The sequence below is a fragment of the Antedon bifida genome, chromosome 8, assembly GCF_963402885.1.
Source record: "Antedon bifida chromosome 8, ecAntBifi1.1, whole genome shotgun sequence".
Taxonomy (NCBI): Eukaryota; Metazoa; Echinodermata; class Crinoidea; order Comatulida; family Antedonidae; genus Antedon; species Antedon bifida.
The window spans coordinates 2,473,036-2,493,436 of NC_136233.1; the positions used below are offsets into that span (position 1 = coordinate 2,473,036).

The 20,401-nt window shown below is 30.2% G+C and overlaps 3 protein-coding genes across 5 annotated transcripts; 2 read left to right on the forward strand and 1 right to left on the reverse strand.

The window, feature by feature from the left end:
* Positions 1–351: 351 nt before the first annotated feature.
* Positions 352–5,807, reverse strand: LOC144850021 (borealin-like). The gene is made up of 8 exons (XM_078707184.1): positions 5,598–5,807; positions 4,445–4,596; positions 4,038–4,166; positions 3,345–3,493; positions 2,926–3,041; positions 1,957–2,064; positions 1,481–1,604; positions 352–1,392 (listed from the first exon to the last, which is right to left on the reverse strand). The coding sequence occupies exons 2-8, from the start codon at positions 4,584–4,586 to the stop codon at positions 1,273–1,275; spliced, it is 888 nt and encodes a 295-aa protein (XP_078563310.1). The 5' UTR covers positions 4,587–4,596; positions 5,598–5,807; the 3' UTR covers positions 352–1,272.
* Positions 5,808–5,898: 91 nt separating this feature from the next.
* LOC144849464 (uncharacterized) lies at positions 5,899–7,895 on the forward strand. 2 transcript variants are annotated; one of them, XM_078706378.1, is made up of 2 exons: positions 5,899–6,016; positions 6,545–7,895. In XM_078706378.1, exon 2 carries the CDS (start codon positions 6,552–6,554, stop codon positions 7,764–7,766), a length of 1,215 nt encoding a protein of 404 aa, XP_078562504.1. In that variant the 5' UTR covers positions 5,899–6,016; positions 6,545–6,551; the 3' UTR covers positions 7,767–7,895. The 2 variants fall into 2 exon arrangements, with proteins under 2 accessions (XP_078562504.1, XP_078562505.1); XM_078706379.1 differs by having other exon boundaries at positions 5,905–5,989.
* Positions 7,896–8,199: 304 nt separating this feature from the next.
* Positions 8,200–10,648, forward strand: LOC144849465 (AFG2-interacting ribosome maturation factor-like). Of its 2 annotated transcripts, none has more exons than XM_078706380.1 (5): positions 8,200–8,315; positions 8,624–8,937; positions 9,031–9,210; positions 9,742–9,851; positions 10,128–10,648. In XM_078706380.1, exons 1-5 carry the CDS (start codon positions 8,211–8,213, stop codon positions 10,166–10,168), a joined length of 750 nt encoding a protein of 249 aa, XP_078562506.1. In that variant the 5' UTR covers positions 8,200–8,210; the 3' UTR covers positions 10,169–10,648. The 2 variants fall into 2 exon arrangements, with proteins under 2 accessions (XP_078562506.1, XP_078562507.1); XM_078706381.1 differs by having other exon boundaries at positions 8,200–8,319; positions 10,128–10,646.
* The last annotated feature ends 9,753 nt before the right edge of the window (positions 10,649–20,401 follow it).

Genomic DNA, 20,401 nt, shown 5'->3' on the forward strand with positions numbered 1-20,401 from the left:
TTTCATAGACAAAAAAATCTAAAAATAATGAATGAACTACAGCAAAACGCTATACAAAAGAGACGCGCGCGCCCTCAGCGTGCAAATTCTTTGACACAAAAATGGCTTCTAATTTTCAATGTCGTAACTCTTTATATATATGGCTCTGCTGTAGGCGAGATAACGCCCTCACTAGTTTTGATTTTAAAAATCAGTAAACTTTCCTCGACCCCCATGGTCCCCATTCTATTTCAATACAATTAAATCCACCACTGTTATTAACTAATTTTTAAAGGCCTGTAGTCATGTTAACAATGTTTTTGTTGCTGTAGTAACAATACAAATACTCTACACAAATGGTCGGACAAAGCCTCATTCTTCAGATGGTATTTATTTGAACGAAGGTGACAAGTTACAATAATGATTATAAATGTAAATAACACTGGAAAAACATACGAACAAAAATATGTGTAAATACCCACCCCCAGGGCGGTTCAAATGTAGCTCAGTACCTTCCCAAAAAAATTCTGGTTAAATTAGTATTTTGACACCTGTACATTGTATGGATGTGCTTGTGATAAGTTGTGTAACAGACAAACTGCCTCTCTTACAGTGCTGAATTATTTATCAATTTCATTAAATATTTAGTTTTTATTTGAAGTAAATTTGAAGAACAAAAACAACTTAAAGATATAAAATTATATATACAATGTAACAATAAAAACTAATTTTTTAATATGAATTCTACTTTTAAAGGAAAAAATATTTTACAAAGTTTATGTGTTATAAACGCACATTAGCCACCCACTTATTAACTCAAGTATAATCTAAAGCTATGTCTACACTATCAAACTAATTTGACAAAAAAGTGTGATATGACATGATATGATGACATAGTGATATGACATCATCATGTCCATATATGGGCACATCAGATATTTTGTCACATAAAGTTTGATAGTGTAGACAGACCTTAAAACTTAAGTTTCCTATCAAAATGATAGGCTATAATACAAGGTCTGTTACGATTATTCAGAAACTTATACAATGCAAAAATGTTCAGTAGCCAATCAGAAGGACATTATGCTCACAAAGTTGATCTGATCATCAATGTTCATTAATGTTTAAACATGTAAACATACAGTATGCCATGTTGTTTCTCTAAACAATTCCCTGATTGGTTGGACACTTATTTTGATGTAGGTTGCTACCAAATAGAGTTCATATGGTTTTGTAACTTTTTACACAAAAAAAAAAGAATTAAAAAAATGGTAACGATGAACAGAAATGTTTTTATTTGACTGGAAGTGTGTGTAGTATCTTGGCTAAACTGTCCTGTAACATTTGTATATTGCGTCTGGCCACTTGGTCATCTAAGTCAATGTGCTGGATCGTATTGTTGACAGCGATTATCTGCAAAAACAAAAATCAACAACATTTAAAGGTGATAGGTAAAAGGATGGAACCTACCCAACTTGTTAAAAGCTCTCAAAATACTTACATTGTCTTTCAAATCTTGCGATATTGTCGTAGGAGCGGGTGCTGCTGGTATTACGGGACTTCCTGTCATCGACATTAACCTTTCACCTTTACGGGCTCTCCTCGCTCCAGGTGTCACCGGCAATCTGAATTAAAAACAAAACAATCGGCAAAAAAATAACATTGTTTTATTTTACAGTATATCCTTCTTTTTGTTTGGCATATGACTTGGACATGCCATAGGACCCACATCACCCCCTACTCCTCCATTTAATAATTGTCTTTTGTATAGCGCCTAACCAAATAAATTTTCTCTAAAGCGCTATGACCACAAGGCTCGAACTAGGTAGAAATTACGTCATTTCATATGCTATGTGAAAGAGATGGGTTTTCAGCAAATGTTTGAAGATGTCAATAGATTGGCTTTCTTTATTATGGTTAATAAATTGGCATTCTTGATTGATTAGGTTGGGGGGTATTTTAATCTAGATTTCTTACCTAGGATCAAACTTAGGAGTCACTGCAGGTGTGTTCCAACCCGCATTTGACAAGCCACGGTTACGGCGTGTCTGTTGTGCTGGTGTCATCAATGTACTTGGTTGTTTCCTATAAAAAAAATCGAATCGTAAATAAATTAGTCATAACAATTGTGATTTGTTAGAGTAAAGCTCTGTCTACACTATCAAACTAGTTTGACAAAAAAAGTGTGATGTGCCCAAATATGGTAGTGACATGCTCAAATATGGTTGTGATATGACAACATAAAGTTTGATAGTGTAGAGAGAGCTTTAGTAATATGTTAAAGGCCAGGTGCGGGCAAAACATTTCTATTGATCATACATTCCAATAATTATCGATCTATAGTTTCCCTTATGTTTCATAATTTATGGGATTTTTTTTGTGTTACACGAGCTTGTTGAAAATAAGCACTTTCTTATCAGTGGGGGGATAGTTCAAATTACACAGTAAAATCTCTATTCTTTTGTACACAAATTTTGTAAATAGAGAGGCATTTTAAAAAGCTATGAAAAATAAACGGTGTGGTAAAAAATGTAATCAGATGACTAAATATAGGTAAAATAACTTGAATTTTACATTTCGGGTATTTTTATTCAACTTCAGATTTTTATTTTCATGCTATAGCAAAAATTATCCACCGTATATCCACCATCTTTTTTCACCTTCTAGGGAGTCACCAGACATGTTATTACATTAGGTTAAACTACCTAACTACTGAAAAAAAGTCTTCCTGGTTTTTATGGCAGAATTTTGCCAAATTTTGTATTTGACCATATTAAGGGAAATTCATGTTTTTTCGTATTGAATTCTGTTACAAATATTTGATTTATGTACAATTAACCAGATATTATATTTAAAATTCATGGCTGTACCTGAGCTTTAAGATACCAATGTTAAAGGAGACACTATTAACCCAAAAGATAACAGAGATATAAACAAGCACGCTACCTTGTTGATCGACGCAGCGATTGAGACGGCGGAGGCATCATGTTCTCATCCTCTTCTGTTCCAGGTGATGTTTTTAATTTCTTTTTAGTTGTTTTTACCTTCTTTTGTTTTGTTTTCTGTAAAAAATGTTTTTTTTTTTTTTATCATAAACAGTAAATACATTGCTTTATTTTAAACTTAGACTTCTACTTTAGTTCTAAAGCTCTGTCCACACTATCAACCTAATTTGACAAAAAAGTATGACATGCTCAAATATGGTAGTGATGTTCCCAAATATCGTAGTGATATGACATCATCATGTTCATATATGGGCACTAAACATTTTTTTGTCACATAAACTTGTAGACAGAACTTTAAAACAGTACTACGATTGTATATTGTATTTGGATATACTACAGTAGTAGAACACATCACGCTACCTTTTTAGCTGTCACTGTCGCTGTTCCATCTTGATCTGAATTTGCCGAGCTTGCCGAAGTTTGCAAAGGTTTGACGATATGTTCTGATAAACTATCAACATATTGAGAAACCTCTTGCAGAGCAGTATCATTAACGCATCCTCCTTTAGCTTTATAAAAAAAAAACCCAAAAAATGTTAATAATAACTACCAATCAAATGTACATATAGATCTATAAAGCTCTGTCTACACTATCACTACGACAAAAAGTGTGATGTGCCCAAATAATAAATATGGTGGTAGCGATATGACAATTTGACATCCTCATGTCCATATATGGGCACATCCCATTTTGTTGTCACATAAAGTTTGATAGTGTAGATAGATCTATACTATAACACCTCTATGATATAGGCCTGCTCTTGCAGATAATTTCTCACTACAAAATTAGATTTAAAGTATTCTTGTTCAAAGTTTTGTTCAGGTCAACAAGATTGATATATACTACTACTGTATATAATAGCAATCTACTGCAATTACTGCAGTAACTACTGCACATTTTGTTTATCCTAAAACATGTTTATGCAATTGCTTGGAAAGGTTTGCATTTAATACCGTGTATTAACGGTACTCTGTAGGCTTGCTATATAAATAATTTCTTAGTAATATATAAAATATTATTATAATATATAATCAATTATTGTAATCACATACCAAGAAATTCTTTTCTTGTCATACGTAGAATATCTTTATTCATCTTGCACATCTCGAGACGAAATAATGTGTTAATCATTGATCTCATCTTGTGAGCTTCTCTCTCCATTTGTTCTAGTCTGTTATTCACTAAATGACAAAAAGATACATGCTAAGTTAGACGTATATTATCCTCCAAAAAATGAAAAAATAAAAGTATGTATAAAATTAATCTTTTTTGAATAGGCGATTTTGAAGTTTTAATAATAAATTTAATTCACTAATTTCACTGAAAGAAAACGCAACAAAATAATTGTTTTGTTTATAAATAAGACGGTTACATTTCAGATTGTTGTTTCCAGTTTACATTTATTTTCTTTAAATTATTTATAATTTGTGGTTAAACTTTTTTTTTTCTTCATATTTACCTTCTAAGTCGAAATCCCGAAGCAGTAATTCCAATTTGTTTTTTCGTACATTTGTATCGAGAACATCATCTTGGCCCTGTCCCTGGGGAAGTTTTGGTTTTGGTCGAGTTGTCAGTTTTGTTCGACGTTTTCTTGGAGGCATCTTATTTTTCCTTAAAAAGTTAACAATTTTTATTAACAAACAATACTCAATAGTATTAACCTAGACTAGTACAGTAGTACGAAAGTCTAATTGATAGTAAAGCCTAAAATGATAAGAGACAAAGAAGCCAGATCTACGCTACACACACTTTACGACGTAGACGAACGAGTTTGCACGACCAGACATAATCCGCACAGGTTCAGGGACGATTCGGCCCTGAGACGATTCGGCCCGGGACTATTCGGCCCACTTTTGGTGGGACGATTCGGCCCACTTTTGGGCCGAAACATCCCACTTTGTGGGCCGAAACGTCTCATTTTAGACCAAATTCATATTCATTTTTTTTTTATTTATCAAGTTTTTAAAGGTGTTTAACAATCCGTATTTTATTGATATTGACAAAGTTGATATAATATATATAATAAATTACTAAAACAACGTAATTTTATATTCAATTTATTACTTCGAAAACCTTGTTTATTTCGTGCATTCGCCAAGCGGCCAACAGAGGGCGTAACTTGTTTACATCGTTCGCGTGACTAAAAAATGATTATTTTTATTTATTTCGACAATGTTTTCAAAATGTTTGCTTTATTGCATCTTTATCCCTAGTAGTGCTACCCCATAGTCTCTCTGAAAATAAAGTTTGGGGAAAAAAGCTTATTTTATGCTTATAAATGCATATCAAAGCCGATAAATGTAAGTGTGCCGAATCGTCTCAGGGCCGAATCGTCCAGGGCCGAATAGTCCCGGGCCGAATCGTCCCAGGGCCGAATCGTCCCGGGCCGAATCGTCTCAGGGCCGAATCGTCCCGTTACCATCCGCACACACACACAGACAGGAGGCCTAACTAGACAGAGGAGGTATATCAATTTATTTCACATTATTTAGCCCTAAAACTAGCAAATCAAACATCAATATATTGCTGTATTAAACACTATATTAAACTGAATCTTAATTTACATATTTTATTCATGAAAAAATGCCTAAACTAGGAATATAATGTCTTACTTTTCAGAATTATACTTGTCAACACTATTTTCATTTATAAAACCCGCTGTATAAATTTGAACGCATGTTCAATTGACCAATCAGCGACTTTGTAATATGAACCTTTCTAATCCTAGGTCAAAATATTTATTTTGAATTTTATGTTAATTTAAATTATTCTAACATAACAGTTAATTTATATTGTTATTAATCATTTAATTGAACATTAATAATTTATTCCCGAAATCAGACAATTTATAAAGATATTTATTGGAGTAATTAGTATTTGATTAAAGAATAACAATTTTGAAAGGTTATATTTCAGATTTTGTATTTCCGGTTAGGAGTTTCTAAGCGACATTATACTTTTAATTATAATTTTAACGAAAACGAAATTGTATATAGAAAAGTAGGTTTGGCGTTATTATCAAGAACAAGTGGTAATTGATCTGTATAATTTCTTTGTAAATAAATTATTTGGCCTCCCTAGCAGAGTATGAGTAGGCCTCCTAGGCCTAGGCCCCTATTTGTATTTACTATTATTAGGCCTCTCTAGCCTCCTACTAGGCTAGTACTTTTAGTAGGCCTAGCCTAGGGTAGTAGTACTACTAGTACTAGGCTAGTACAGTAGGCCTAGGCCTACTAGCCTAGGTAGAGAGTAGTAGTGTACTAGCCTCTATCTACCTAGTACTAGTAGGGCCAAATGTTTTACGTGGAAAGAGGGCGAGCTTCCTAACTTTACAGTAACAAACTAAGCTAGGCTTACTAATACTAGCTAATTAATAGCCAATAAATAAAAATTGTCATCAGTCACCGCTGCCTCTCGTGTTTTAAATAAATAATAAAATATATGAAACCTAATCTAGGCTTATCTCTTTATCATTATTATATTATTAATAATTAAAGAAAAGTGAGATTTTTTCTAACAATAATTTTTATAATTAATTTGATAAAATTCTCATGCGCAGGTAACTAATGGATCACACCGCAAACTCCATAACTGTGTTGGGTACAGGACCGTCAAAACCTACCATCTTTGAACGACCAACCTCATCAGGAAGAAGATCAACAACACCTAAGCTTTTGCAACGCAGTGGAAGTACTTTAGAAATCTTACCAAATGAGGCTGAAGCAGTGGGCCCAACTGGGCCTAACAAGACAAATAATCATCATACCAAGTCTGATACAGTAAAAGATACAACACCAAGTTCACATTCAAAAAGAGAAGATAATTCTAATAAAATCATTGATAGCAATGCGTCTTCGTCATCTCATAAAAAGGTTGTCTTACCGTCTGTAAAAAGGGACTTTGAAAAACATGGAATGCCGAACAATGAGGAATTTGAATCGTTTGTTCGTAGTACGACTCCAACGTTAAATAAAACCTCAATTACGGATGATAAATCAACTTTAAACACGCTTGAAACGAAACATGGAATGCCAATCAACAAAGAATTTGAATCTTTTGTTTGTAGTACTACGCCAACGTTAAGAAAAACTTCAGTTGCTGAAGATAAGTCGACTTTAAACTCTCTTGAAACAGGAGTCCACGGGATTAAACTTGAGAGTGCTAAACAAGCAGTGACTGTAACAGATGACTATTATGTAAGTCATCGCAGTAATTCTTCCACTGAGCGCGTAGATCCTCAAAAAGAGGGCGCAGGACATACAAAATTTAATTTAAACGAGACTGATGAGATTGATAGTAATACGAACTCCATTAAACAAATGACAAGTGTAAGCAATGGTTATTATGTAAGTCATAGTCAAAATGAGGTTGATTTCGAGCCTAAAACAATCGTAGCACAAAAAGCATCAAATGGGGATGCTGACAGCGACGATAGCGGTGATGAAATCGACGAGGAAGGGAAAAAAGCACCACTTGAATTACTCAGTGAATTTCTTGAGACAGTGATGGAGAAAGATTACGAAAACGCTCAGAAACTTTGTCAAATGATTTTGATTTATGAACCCGATAACAAAGAAGCCATTGAGTTTAAACCACTAATAGATGAGGAGTTAAGAAAAGAGAGAGAACGACAGTTATGGGGGAGCAGTAGTGAAGAGGGAAGTAGTGATGAGGATAGTGATGATGATGATGAAACAGAGGATGAATCTGATAGTGATGAGGAGGATGATGATGATGAGGACGATGAAAGTGATGCAGATTTAGATTTAAATGAAAATTAAAGTTTGTCTGTTAACTATTGTAAATTTAATAAAGTAATTAAAAGAACTAAATGAATTGTAAATTCTTGTATGGTATGTGTCACCATTTCCAACATCAGTATTTTAATTTCAGTAGCTTTACCTCCAAATTACATTTTTTTTACAATATGACTGTCCATCAAACACGTTTTATTGTATATAATATTAATATACAGTACATTGAATAAACTTACTAGCACGTTTTAGAGTATAATCGTTGCCTTTAGTAAATTAGGTATCATTAATGCTAAAAACGAGTACTGTATAATAAATCAATGTACAATTTTGTTTAAACTCCCACCCTGATGAATTTGATTTTGTGTTTGGCGCCCTCTGGAGAAAGTGAACAAGGAATGTTGATTTTGACATGACCCCCACTGTAAAATGGAATCGCCGAGGTAGGTAATTCCCCTGTGCCACCATGCCATGTGTGTTTGGTTCTGTTTAATAGAAAACCATGGAGTAAAGAATAAGAGAAACACTCTTAATTATAATACAATACTAGTACACCTATTGGTGGTAATAAAATTGGTAGGTAGGTGTGTAGTATAGGATGTATCGACTCAACTAAATTAACCCTAGCTAGATATATTTATTATTGTATTCTACACTGACATGTTCCACCAATAAATAGCTAGCCTAGGCCTAATAGCTATAGATAGTAGGCCTCGGGAATCCTAGGCCTCTACTCTTTTTTTAAAACTCTGCTGCTGTTGCAGGTGGAAGAAGGTTCTCTTGGTGCACTGGTGCAACAAAATGAGTGATATCATTTCAGACTAGAGGCCTATATAGGAATTTTTAAGCAAAGTATTTTCCATAAAACGTTACTCTTTATATAGATTTCATTTTCAACAATGAATAAAGTAGCTGGACAACAGATGGCTAACGAAGCTGAAGAAGTTATTCTAAAACAATTGAAAAAGTCATTTAAAACAGTGAATATACAAGAAACACAGTGGAAAGAGATCAATAATAAATCTCTAGCGTTGGTTGAATCGCTGTTGAACTTGGCTGAACAGCGAAACTGCTGTCTGAGAGCGGTTGAGGCTGCGAATAATCCCGTCGTCGCACAATTCCCAGACTTGGCTGACAGACTAAATGCATCCCTGCTGTTTTCCATGGAAGTAGTAATGAAGAGACTGAGAGAAAACATGTAAGAAAAAAAAATTCTATTGAAAATATTATTAAGAAAAACAAATAAATGTTGATGATATATAATTATTAATAATAATTATATTTTTATCAGGCATTCTCTTCAAGAAATACAAAAGAAAGTAAGTCGGATCAACAACAATAGCATGGAAGTGTACAACAAACATCACAAAGTCTTGGGGCTAGATAGGGCTATCAAACGGTCAGCCACTTGCCCTTCCATATCCGATATGCTTGAGTGGCTAGCAGATCTAGCAAGAATTTTCAGTCAGGAGTATCCTTGATTTCTCTATTCATCTGTATTTTGGTTTTATGACCATAAATTAAAAACTTCATATTTTAATACACTTGTCAATTGTATGACCCAGTATACCACCCCCGGGAGAGGTGCTTCATTTGTCTGATGTGTGTAATACCATGACGCACCTGTGTGTCAAAAAGGTGACTTAACTTTATGTGACATGAGGCACCCATTCTGACGCACTGTGATATGGTGGGTGGTAAAGTGACGAATATGAAATAATAAAAAAAATAAACAAAAACAAAAAAAAGTGACGGCACTGACGCACCATTGTTCATTGATGTGACGTACCATCTAATTTTTTCGACACACCTCTACATCAATAATTATTTGTGAATGATGCACCTCTCACAGGGGTCGTATAGTGGGTCATACAGTAAGTCCTAGGTTCTGTTGGTCACAAAGTCAAAATCTCTTTAAAATTTACTTAGTTGTATTTAATTTAAGTAAACATAGTTAAAATTCTAAATAAAGTTATTAAAATCTTAAAAGACTTTTTGTCAGGATTACAATGAGGAATGTGCTGTTGGATAAAATTAGATATGAAGACGAGAATTCAATAAAGAAACTACAAACTGAATTTAAAGAAGATAACATTACAGTTCATACACAAGGTAACTATGTCAATTTGAATTCAGTGAATAATACTACCAGAATATGACTGATGAGTAATTAATAGTCTCATGGGCCTGATTATGAAATTTGGCACAAATTAGATACAAGATAGAGTAGTACACGAAACATTGTCATCGTAAAAAAACAAAGAAATGTTGGTTGACGGCAATTCCAATTAAAAAGATCGCGCTACATAAACTTATTAACAAAATTGTAATTCATATATGCCATGCACAGGTTACACATTTTCAATTCAAATTGTAATTTTTTTACAGATAATGTTTTAAAGTTGGTGCTGTTCCTCGAAGGTGATTAATTTGGACATTTAAGAAATTTAATTTTTGTAAAAAAAAAAACAATATATTTTTATACAAATGGTTGTCTACCTATTGAAGACTTCATCAGGAATTACTTCACCAGTTTGTTTGTTTGAAGTAAATGTTTATTTTAACTGGAAAAATATATTAAAATATTTAATATAATAAATAAAAGATGTTTTACTAAAGTATGTTTATACTGAGCAAGGATTTCGGTCAGATGAACCAATAAAAAATTGTAAAGAATGGTTGTAGCCAAACAAGTATTAACTCATTTCTGATTCAGTAAAAAAAAACCCTGTGTGTGAACACAGTGCTAGAAAAAGGTAACATAGACCTAATCTTGGCTTAGTGTGAATGCAGGTTTATAGCTTTACAACAGGATATCACTTACCAAGTAAAGAGGTATGCAAACATGTCATCTAAATAATAACAAAATGTATTTCTTTACCTTGCAAAATGAATTTGTTCTTGTTATTAAAATTAGACTGCAAACATCCAAATAGAACGTTTCTTTCAACATTCATCAATGACAAAGATTCTATTTCATCTCTTAAGCTCTGTCTACATTATCAAACTAGTTTGACAAAAAAGTGTGATGTGCCTAAATATGGTGGTGATATGACATCAACATGTCCGTACATGGGCACATCACATTTTGTTGTCACATAAAGTTTGATAGTGTAGACAAAGCTAAATATTATCTTCTAGTAAAAATCAACTGGTTATTCTTCTCCTTAGAAAATCGACCTAAAAAAGATCCATAGAAAAAGCTCCAACGTTCAATATACAATGACATAAAATGATATTATATTTTTATAACATTATATCTTCTAGAAATAAATCAATTATTCTTCTCCTTAGAAAGTCGACCGTAGAAAAAGCCCCAACTTGTTGTTTCTTTTAATATACAATGACATCAAATGATATTTTATAACATTATAACTTCTTCTAACGCAATCAATTATTCTTCTCCTTAGAAAATCGACTTTAAAAAAACATAGATATACTGCCAACTTTTTGTTTCTTTTAACTTCAATATACAGCAACATCAAATGATATTTTATTTATTCTACAACATTATATCTTCATCAAATCAACTTCCAATGGTATATTTTTCTCCTTTGAAAATCGAACTAAAGGATGCAACATAGAAATACTTCCAACTTTTTATTTCTTTAACTTCAATATATAGCAACATCAAATAACATTTATTTTACATTACATTTTCCAGACATCATCTTTCAATGGTTTTTTTTCTTCTCCTTTGAAAATCGAACTAAATCAGACATAACATAGAAAAACTTTTTATTTCTTTCAACTTCAATATATCAACATCAAATGATATTTCTTTTATTTTACATTATATTTTCCAGACATCAACTTCCAATGTTTTTTTATTCTCCTTTGAAAATCGAACTAAATGATGCATCATAAAAATACTTTTATTTCTTTCAACTTCAATACACACCAACATCAAATATTTCATTTATTTTACAACATTATATCTTCATCAAATCAACTTCCAATTGTATATTCTTCTCCTTTGAAAAACACACTAAATGATGCATCATAGAAAAACTTTTTATTTCTTTCAACTTCAATATAGCAACATCAAATGATAATTTCATTTATTTTACAACATTACATCTTCTTCTTATCAAATCAACTTCCAATTGTTATTCTTCTCCTTTGAAAATCAAACTAAATGATACATCATAGAAAAATTTCCAACTTTTTCTTTCTTTTAACTTCAATATACAGCAACATCAAATGATATTTCATTTATTCTCATCTTCCATAAAATCAACTTCCAATGGTTTTTCTTCTCCTTTGAAAAACGCACTAAATGATACATCATAGAAAAACTTCCAACTTTTTATTTCTTTCAACTTCAATATAGCAACATCAAATGATATTTCATTTATTTTACATAAATATATTTTCAAGACATCAACTTCCAATGGTTTTTCTTCTCCTTTACAAATCGAACTAAATGATACATCATAAAAAAACGTTGTAAATCAACTTTCAATATTCTTCTCCTTAGAAAATCGAGTATAGAAATCTTTCGAAATCAACTTCCATTCATTTTATAAGGGTGAAAATACTAACTTCCACCATAAAAAATGCATTATTTATGAACTTTATTTTTAATTCCAGAATATGAAATTGATACTCAAATATAAAAATAAATTTTTTCTTCTTAAAAAATCAAACTGCAAATTCAGTTTAAAATTACAAACCACACAAAGATGCATATTCCAATATTTCTTCTCCTTGGAAAATCGAATTCCAAATTCTCTTCTCCCTTTTGACAAATGACATTATTAATATGCATACATACATAAATAACAACATTACCATAACATGCGTTTAATATTTCTTCTCCTTAGAAGAAAATCGACTAAAGATATATTTGTTAAAATATATTTCTTCTCCTTAGAAAATCGACTTCTAAGATATTTTTTTGTAAAATATATTTTTTCTCCTTGGAAAATCGAATTCCAAATTAATTTCTCACTTTTGATAAATGACATTAAAAATACACACATACATAACAACATTACCATAGCATGGGTTTAATATTTCTTCTCCTTAGAAAATCGACTTCTAAGATATATTTTTTTTAATATATTTTTTTCTCCTTGGAAAATCGAATTCCAAATTAATTTCTCACTTTTGATAAATTACATAAAAAATACACACATACATACATAACAACATTACCATAACATACGTTTATTTCTTATCCTTAGAAAACCGACTTCTAAGATATATTCTTTTAAATATTCTCCTTGGAAAATCGAATTCCATATTCATTTCTTTGACATAAAAAATGCACACATACATACATAACAACATTAACAACAAATGCATTTAAAATTTCTTCTCCTTAGAAAATCGACTTCTATATATATATTTCTTCTCTTTGGAAAATCAAATCCCAAATTCACTTCTCCTTTTAGATATGACTTAAAATATGCATAACCAAATAAAGATTATTTTCACTTTAGATAAATAACATTAAAAATGCACACATACATACTTAACATTAGATGCATTTATTTAACATTTCTTCTCCTTGGAAAATCGACTTCTAATTTTTTCTCCTTGGAAAATCAAATTACAAATTCACTTCTTATCTCCTTTAGGTTATATGACTTTTTAAAACATACATAACATAAAAATGCATTTATTTTCACTTTAGATAAATAACATTAAAAATGCACACATATAAAAACATTAACAAAAAATGCATAACCACATAATAATAATACAGATTTCTAGGGCGCACTTCGCCACCAAAGGTGCTCAAGGCACATAAAGATGTATTTATTTTAATATTGCTTCTCACTGGAAAATCGAATTCAACTTCCAATTGTATATTCTTCTCCTTTGAAAAACGCACTAAATGATACATCATAGAAAAACTTCAACTTTTTATTTCTTTTAACTTCAATATAACAACATCAAATGATATTTCATTTATTTTACAACATTACATCTTCTTCTTATCAAATCAACTTCCAATTGTTATTCTTCTCCTTTGAAAAACGCACTAAATGATACATCATAGAAAAACTTCCAACTTTTTATTTCTTTCAACTTAAATATAGCAACATCAAATGATATTTCATTTATTTTACATAAATATATTTTCAAGACATTAACTTCCAATGGTTTTTCTTCTCCTTTACAAATCGAACTAAATGATACATCATACAAAAACCTTGTAAATCAACTTTCAATATTCTTCTCCTTAGAAAATCGAGTATAGAAATCTTTCGAAATCAACTTCCATTCATTTTATAAGGGTGAAAATACTAACTTCCACCATAAAAAATGCATTATTTATGAACTTTATTTTTAATTCCAGAAGAATATGAAATTGATACTCAAATATAAAAATATATTTTTTCTTTTTAAAAAATCAAACTGCAAATTCAGTTTAAAATTACAAACCACACAAAGATGCATATTCCAATGTTTCTTCTCTTTGGAAAATCGAATTCCAAATTCTCTTCTCCCTTTTGACAAATGACATTATTAATATGCATACATACATAAATAACAACATTACCATAACATGCGTTTAATATTTCTTCACCTTAGAAGAAAATCGACTAAAGATATATTTGTTAAAATATATTTCTTCTCCTTAGAAAATCGACTTCTAAGATATTTTTTGTAAAATATATTTTTTCTCCTTGGAAAATCGAATTCCAAATTAATTTCTCACTTTTGATAAATGACATTAAAAATACACACATACATAACAACATTACCATAGCATGGGTTTAATATTTCTTCTCCTTAGAAAATCGACTTCTAAGATATATTTTTTTAAATATATTTTTTTCTCCTTGGAAAATCGAATTCCAAATTAATTTCTCACTTTTGATAAATTACATAAAAAATACACACATACATACATAACAACATTACCATAACATACGTTTATTTCTTCTCCTTAGAAAACCGACTTCTAAGATATATTCTTTAAAATATTCTCCTTGGAAAATCGAATTCCATATTCATTTCTTTGACATCAAAAATGCACACATACATACATAACAACATTAACAACAAATGCATTTAAAATTTCTTCTCCTTAGAAAATCGACTTCTATATATATATTTCTTCTCTTTGGAAAATCAAATCCCAAATTCACTTCTCCTTTTAGATATGACTTAAAATATGCATAACCAAATAAAGATTATTTTCACTTTAGATAAATAACATTAAAAATGCACACATACATACTTAACATTAGATGCATTTATTTAACATTTCTTCTCCTTGGAAAATCGACTTCTAATTTTTTCTCCTTGGAAAATCAAATTCAAATTCACTTCTTATCTCCTTTAGGTTATATGACTTTTTAAAACATACATAACATAAAAATGCATTTATTTTCACTTTAGATAAATAACATTAAAAATGCACACATATAAAAACATTAACAAAAAATGCATAACCACATAATAATAATACAGATTTCTAGGGCGCACTTCGCCACCAAAGGTGCTCAAGGCACATAAAGATGTATTTATTTTAATATTGCTTCTCACTGGAAAATCGAATTCAACTTCCAATTGTATATTCTTCTCCTTTGGAAAACGCACTAAATGATACATCATAGAAAAACTTCAACTTTTTATTTCTTTTAACTTCAATATAACAACATCAAATGATATTTCCTTTATTTTACAACATTACATCTTCTTCTTATCAAATCAACTTCCAATTGTTATTCTTCTCCTTTGAAAAACGCACTAAATGATACATCATAGAAAAACTTCCAACTTTTTATTTCTTTCAACTTAAATATAGCAACATCAAATGATATTTCATTTATTTTACATAAATATATTTTCAAGACATTAACTTCCAATGGTTTTTCTTCTCCTTTACAAATCGAACTAAATGATACATCATACAAAAACCTTGTAAATCAACTTTCAATATTCTTCTCCTTAGAAAATCGAGTATAGAAATCTTTCGAAATCAACTTCCATTCATTTTATAATGGTGAAAATACTAACTTCCACCATAAAAAATGCATTATTTATGAACTTTATTTTTAATTCCAGAAGAATATGAAATTGATACTCAAATATAAAAATATATTTTTTCTTCTTAAAAAATCAAACTGCAAATTCAGTTTAAAATTACAAACCACACAAAGATGCATATTCCAATGTTTCTTCTCTTTGGAAAATCGAATTCCAAATTCTCTTCTCCCTTTTGACAAATGACATTATTAACATGCATACATACATAAATAACAACATTACCATAACATGCGTTTAATATTTCTTCTCCTTAGAAAAAATCGACTAAAGATATATTTGTTAAAATATATTTCTTCTCCTTAGAAAATCGACTTCTAAGATATTTTTTTTTGTAAAATATATTTTTTCTCCTTTGAAAATCGAATTACGAATTCATTCTCCATTTTATTTTGATAAATGACATTAAAAGTACACGCATACATACATAACAACATTACCATAGCATGGGTTTAATATTTCTTCTCCTTAGAAAATCGACTTCCAAGATATATTTTTTTAAATATATTTTTTTCTCCCTGGAAAATCGAATTCCAAAATAATTTCTCACTTTTGATAAATTACATAAAAAATGCACACATACATACATAACAACATTACCATAACATACGTTTAATATTTCTTCTCCTTAGAAAACCGACTTCTAAGATATATTCTTTTAAATATTCTCCTTGGAAAATCGAATTCCATATTCATTTCTTTGACATCAAAAATGCACACATACATACATAACAACATTAACAACAAATGCATTTAAAATTTCTTCTCCTTAGAAAATCGACTTCTATATATATATTTCTTCTCTTTGGAAAATCAAATCCCAAATTCACTTCTCCTTTTAGATATGACTTAAAATATGCATAACCAAATAAAGATTATTTTCACTTTAGATAAATAACATTAAAAATGCACACATACATACATTAACATTAGATGCATTTATTTAACATTTCTTCTCCTTGGAAAATCGACTTCTAATTTTTTCTCCTTGGAAAATCAAATTACAAATTCACTTCTTATCTCCTTTAGGTTATATGACTTTTTAAAACATACATAACATAAAAATGCAGTTATTTTCACTTTAGATAAATAACATTAAAAATGCACACATATAAAAACATCAACAAAAAATGCATAACCGCATAATAATAATACAGATTTCTAGGGCGCACTTCGCCACCAAAGGTGCTCAAGGCACATAAAGATGTATTTATTTTGATATTTCTTCTCCTTGGAAAATCGAATTCAATTCTCCCTTTAAATAAAAGACAACAAAATACAAAAACATATAGATGAATTTATTTAACATTTCTTCTCCTTGGAAAATCGACTTCTTTAAAAATATATTTGTTCTCCTTGGAAAATTGAATTAAAAAAATTAATCTAAAAACGATGGTGATGATGTAGAGCATACTAATATATATTTCCTAGTTTTAAAAGCTAGACTATAAAATAAACTTTTTTCCAGCAATATTAAAAGCCAAATAAAAGAAAACATATCAACATGCATGTAACACTATTTTTCACCATAAAGAATATTTTTTTCCATTAAAACTGACTTTAAATAATTATCATTCTTCTCCATGGAAAATCTTCCAAATTTTCTTCAGTAGAAGAAAATTAAAAATATATTGAAACATATATAGGCTATTCGCTAAGGCTTGCATTTCTTCTCCACTGAAAAACTGGTAGGCACTTCCAATAGAATAAATCTCCTTGTAAAATATACTTTGTATTATATGGAACAATATATTCATTCACAATTTAATATATTTCTTAGAAAAACAACAAATATATTTTCTCCATTTATAAAAATATATTTCAACATAGAATTTCTTCTCCATAGAAAGACGTTGCATTAAACTCCTTAGAAAATAAACTTTAGGCCATATTATTATATTAAATTCATTCAACATACTTCTCATTTGAAGAACAACAACTCCAATTCATTGTCAAATTTAAACTTTAAAAAAGATGCACAAAAATATATTTCCTCGACCTCAATAATAATAATACTGTATATGTAGCATTTCTTCTCCACAGAAAGACGTATTCCAATTTGCATTTAAACTCCTTAGAAAAAAACTTTAGGCCATATTAAATATTATTATATTAAATTCATTGAACATATTTCTTATCATTTGAAAAACAACTCCTCCCCTTCAACGTAGAATTTCAATTTTAAAAAGGATGCTAAAAAAATATATTTCCTCAACCTCATAATAAAAATATTTAGCATTTCTTCTCCACAGAAAAACGTATTCCAATTTGCATATAAACTCCTTAGAAAAAAACTTTAGGCCATATTAAATATTATTATAATAAATTCATTGAGCATGTTTCTTATCATTTGAAAAACAACTCCTCCCCTTCAACATAGAATTTCAATTTTAAAAAAGATGCTAAACAAATATATTTCCTCAACCTCATAATAAAAATATTTAGCATTTCTTCTCCACAGAAAAACGTATTCCAATTGCACTAAACTCCTTACAAAATAAACTTTAGGCCATTATATTAAATTCATTCAACATTTTCTTCTCTTAGAAAAACAACTCCTCCACTTTATTGTAGAATTTAAATTTTAAACAAGATTCACATAAAATATATTTCTTCAGCCTTATAATAAAATATTTAGCATATTATTCTCCACAGAAAGACGATTCCAATTTGCATTAAACTTCTTTGAAAATAAACTTTAGGCCATTATAGTAAATTCATTCAACATTTTCTTCTCTTAGAAAAACAAAAAAAAGATGCACAAAAAATATATTTCCTCGACCTCATAATAAAATATTTAGCATTTCTTCTCCACAGAAAAACGTATTCCAATTGCACTAAACTCCTTAGAAAAAAACTTTAGGCCATATTAAATATTATTAAATTCATTGAACATATTTCTTATCATTTGAAAAACAACTCCTCCCCTTCAACATACAATTTCAATTTTAACAAAGATGCACAACAAATATATTTTCTCAACCTCATAATAAAATATTTAGCATTTCTTCTCCACAGAAAGACGATTCCAATTTACATTTAAACTTCTTAGAAAAAAACTTTAGGCCATATTATTATATTAAATTCATACTATTTCTTCTCATTTGAAAAACAACTCGACGTAGAATTTAAATTAAAAAAAAAGAAAAACAAAATATATTTTCTCGAACTCATAAATATATTTCCACATACTGTATAGAATTTCTTCTCCATGTGGAATTGCATTAAACTCCTTTGAAAATAAACTTTATTTTATTCCCATTAGAAAACAACTCCTATGCAAAAATTCAAAAGATGCACAAAAAAGTATATTTTCTCATTACATTGCATTAAGCTCTGTCTTACACTATCAAACTTTGTGACAAAAAAATGTGATGTGTCCAAATATGGTAGTGATATGCTTTAATATGGTAGTCTAGTGGTATGACATCATCATGTCCATATACAGTATATGGCTACAGTAAGTTTGATAGTGTAGACAGAGCTTTAGAAAATGAACATATTTATTAAAACAACTTAAATATTGATTAAAAAGCTGGACAAAGTATTCCTCTAGGCCTCCTCTATGCCTAGGCTAGGCCTACGTATTATCTTTTATTATTGATAATAATTATTATTAAAGCAGTAGGCCAGGCTGGGCTGGGCTGGGTATTTTTTCTTCACAGAAGACTGCTTTTTTTATTTTAAATTTTACAATGATTCATAATAATAAGGATAATAAACTTAGGCCATAGGCACACTAGGGGCCTAGCCTAGGCCTAGTCTTGAAAAAAATAGGCATGCTGCTGCAGGCAGCCTCTCTATATTGAGTTCTTGCTGTTGTCTGCAGTGTAAATAAAAAACACTGACAATAATAATGACACATTTTAGAGAGGAATTATATAATGTATTGACTTTTAAAACCCCTGTACAATTATTTACAGGGAAAAAAATCCCCTTCTATATTTCGTGCCAGATAAATTGTAAAAAAATAGGAAAACTCGCCAGAAATGTATGTCCATGTTTCCTATTCCACTCCAAATCTTGAAATGGCGTAAATTGTTTTGATGTTGTGATGCAACGCCGCGCGATCACCAAGCACACTCAAGAGCTGCGTCGCGTCTCAATTGAATTTACGCGCTCATGCTATCGTTTGATTGGTTAAAAGTAGGCGGATTGTGAAAAAAAAGTATAGATAAACTTGCAATACCGCCCTCTCTAGTTTGCTTCCATGACTACATGAAGCAAAATGGCCGAAATTGTTTTGAATTTTACGGTGGAGTTGCGATAAGGGGAAACTTGTTTTCTATTCTTTTTAAAATAATCAAACCAGAATCATTGCTTCGCGTAGTTTTGTTACAAAATTAATGCATTGTTTTCAATAAATATTTACACATTTGCCCTGCTTGTGTGTGTGGTCGGCGGCGGACGGACAGTCCGACAATCAGCAGACAGAAGGGAGAGAGGGAGAGATGGGTGGTGGTTGGTGATTGCCCCTAAAATAAAAGAACAAGTAGGCCTAGCATAAGGGCCTAGGCTACAGTATGTCATATTATGATAATTGATAATTCAATAATTTTGGTAAGATCAAATATACAGTACAGTATTATTAATATTTTATAATTAAATTTAATTATTTACATTTAAAATCCTATTTTTTTAAACCTACAATTTAA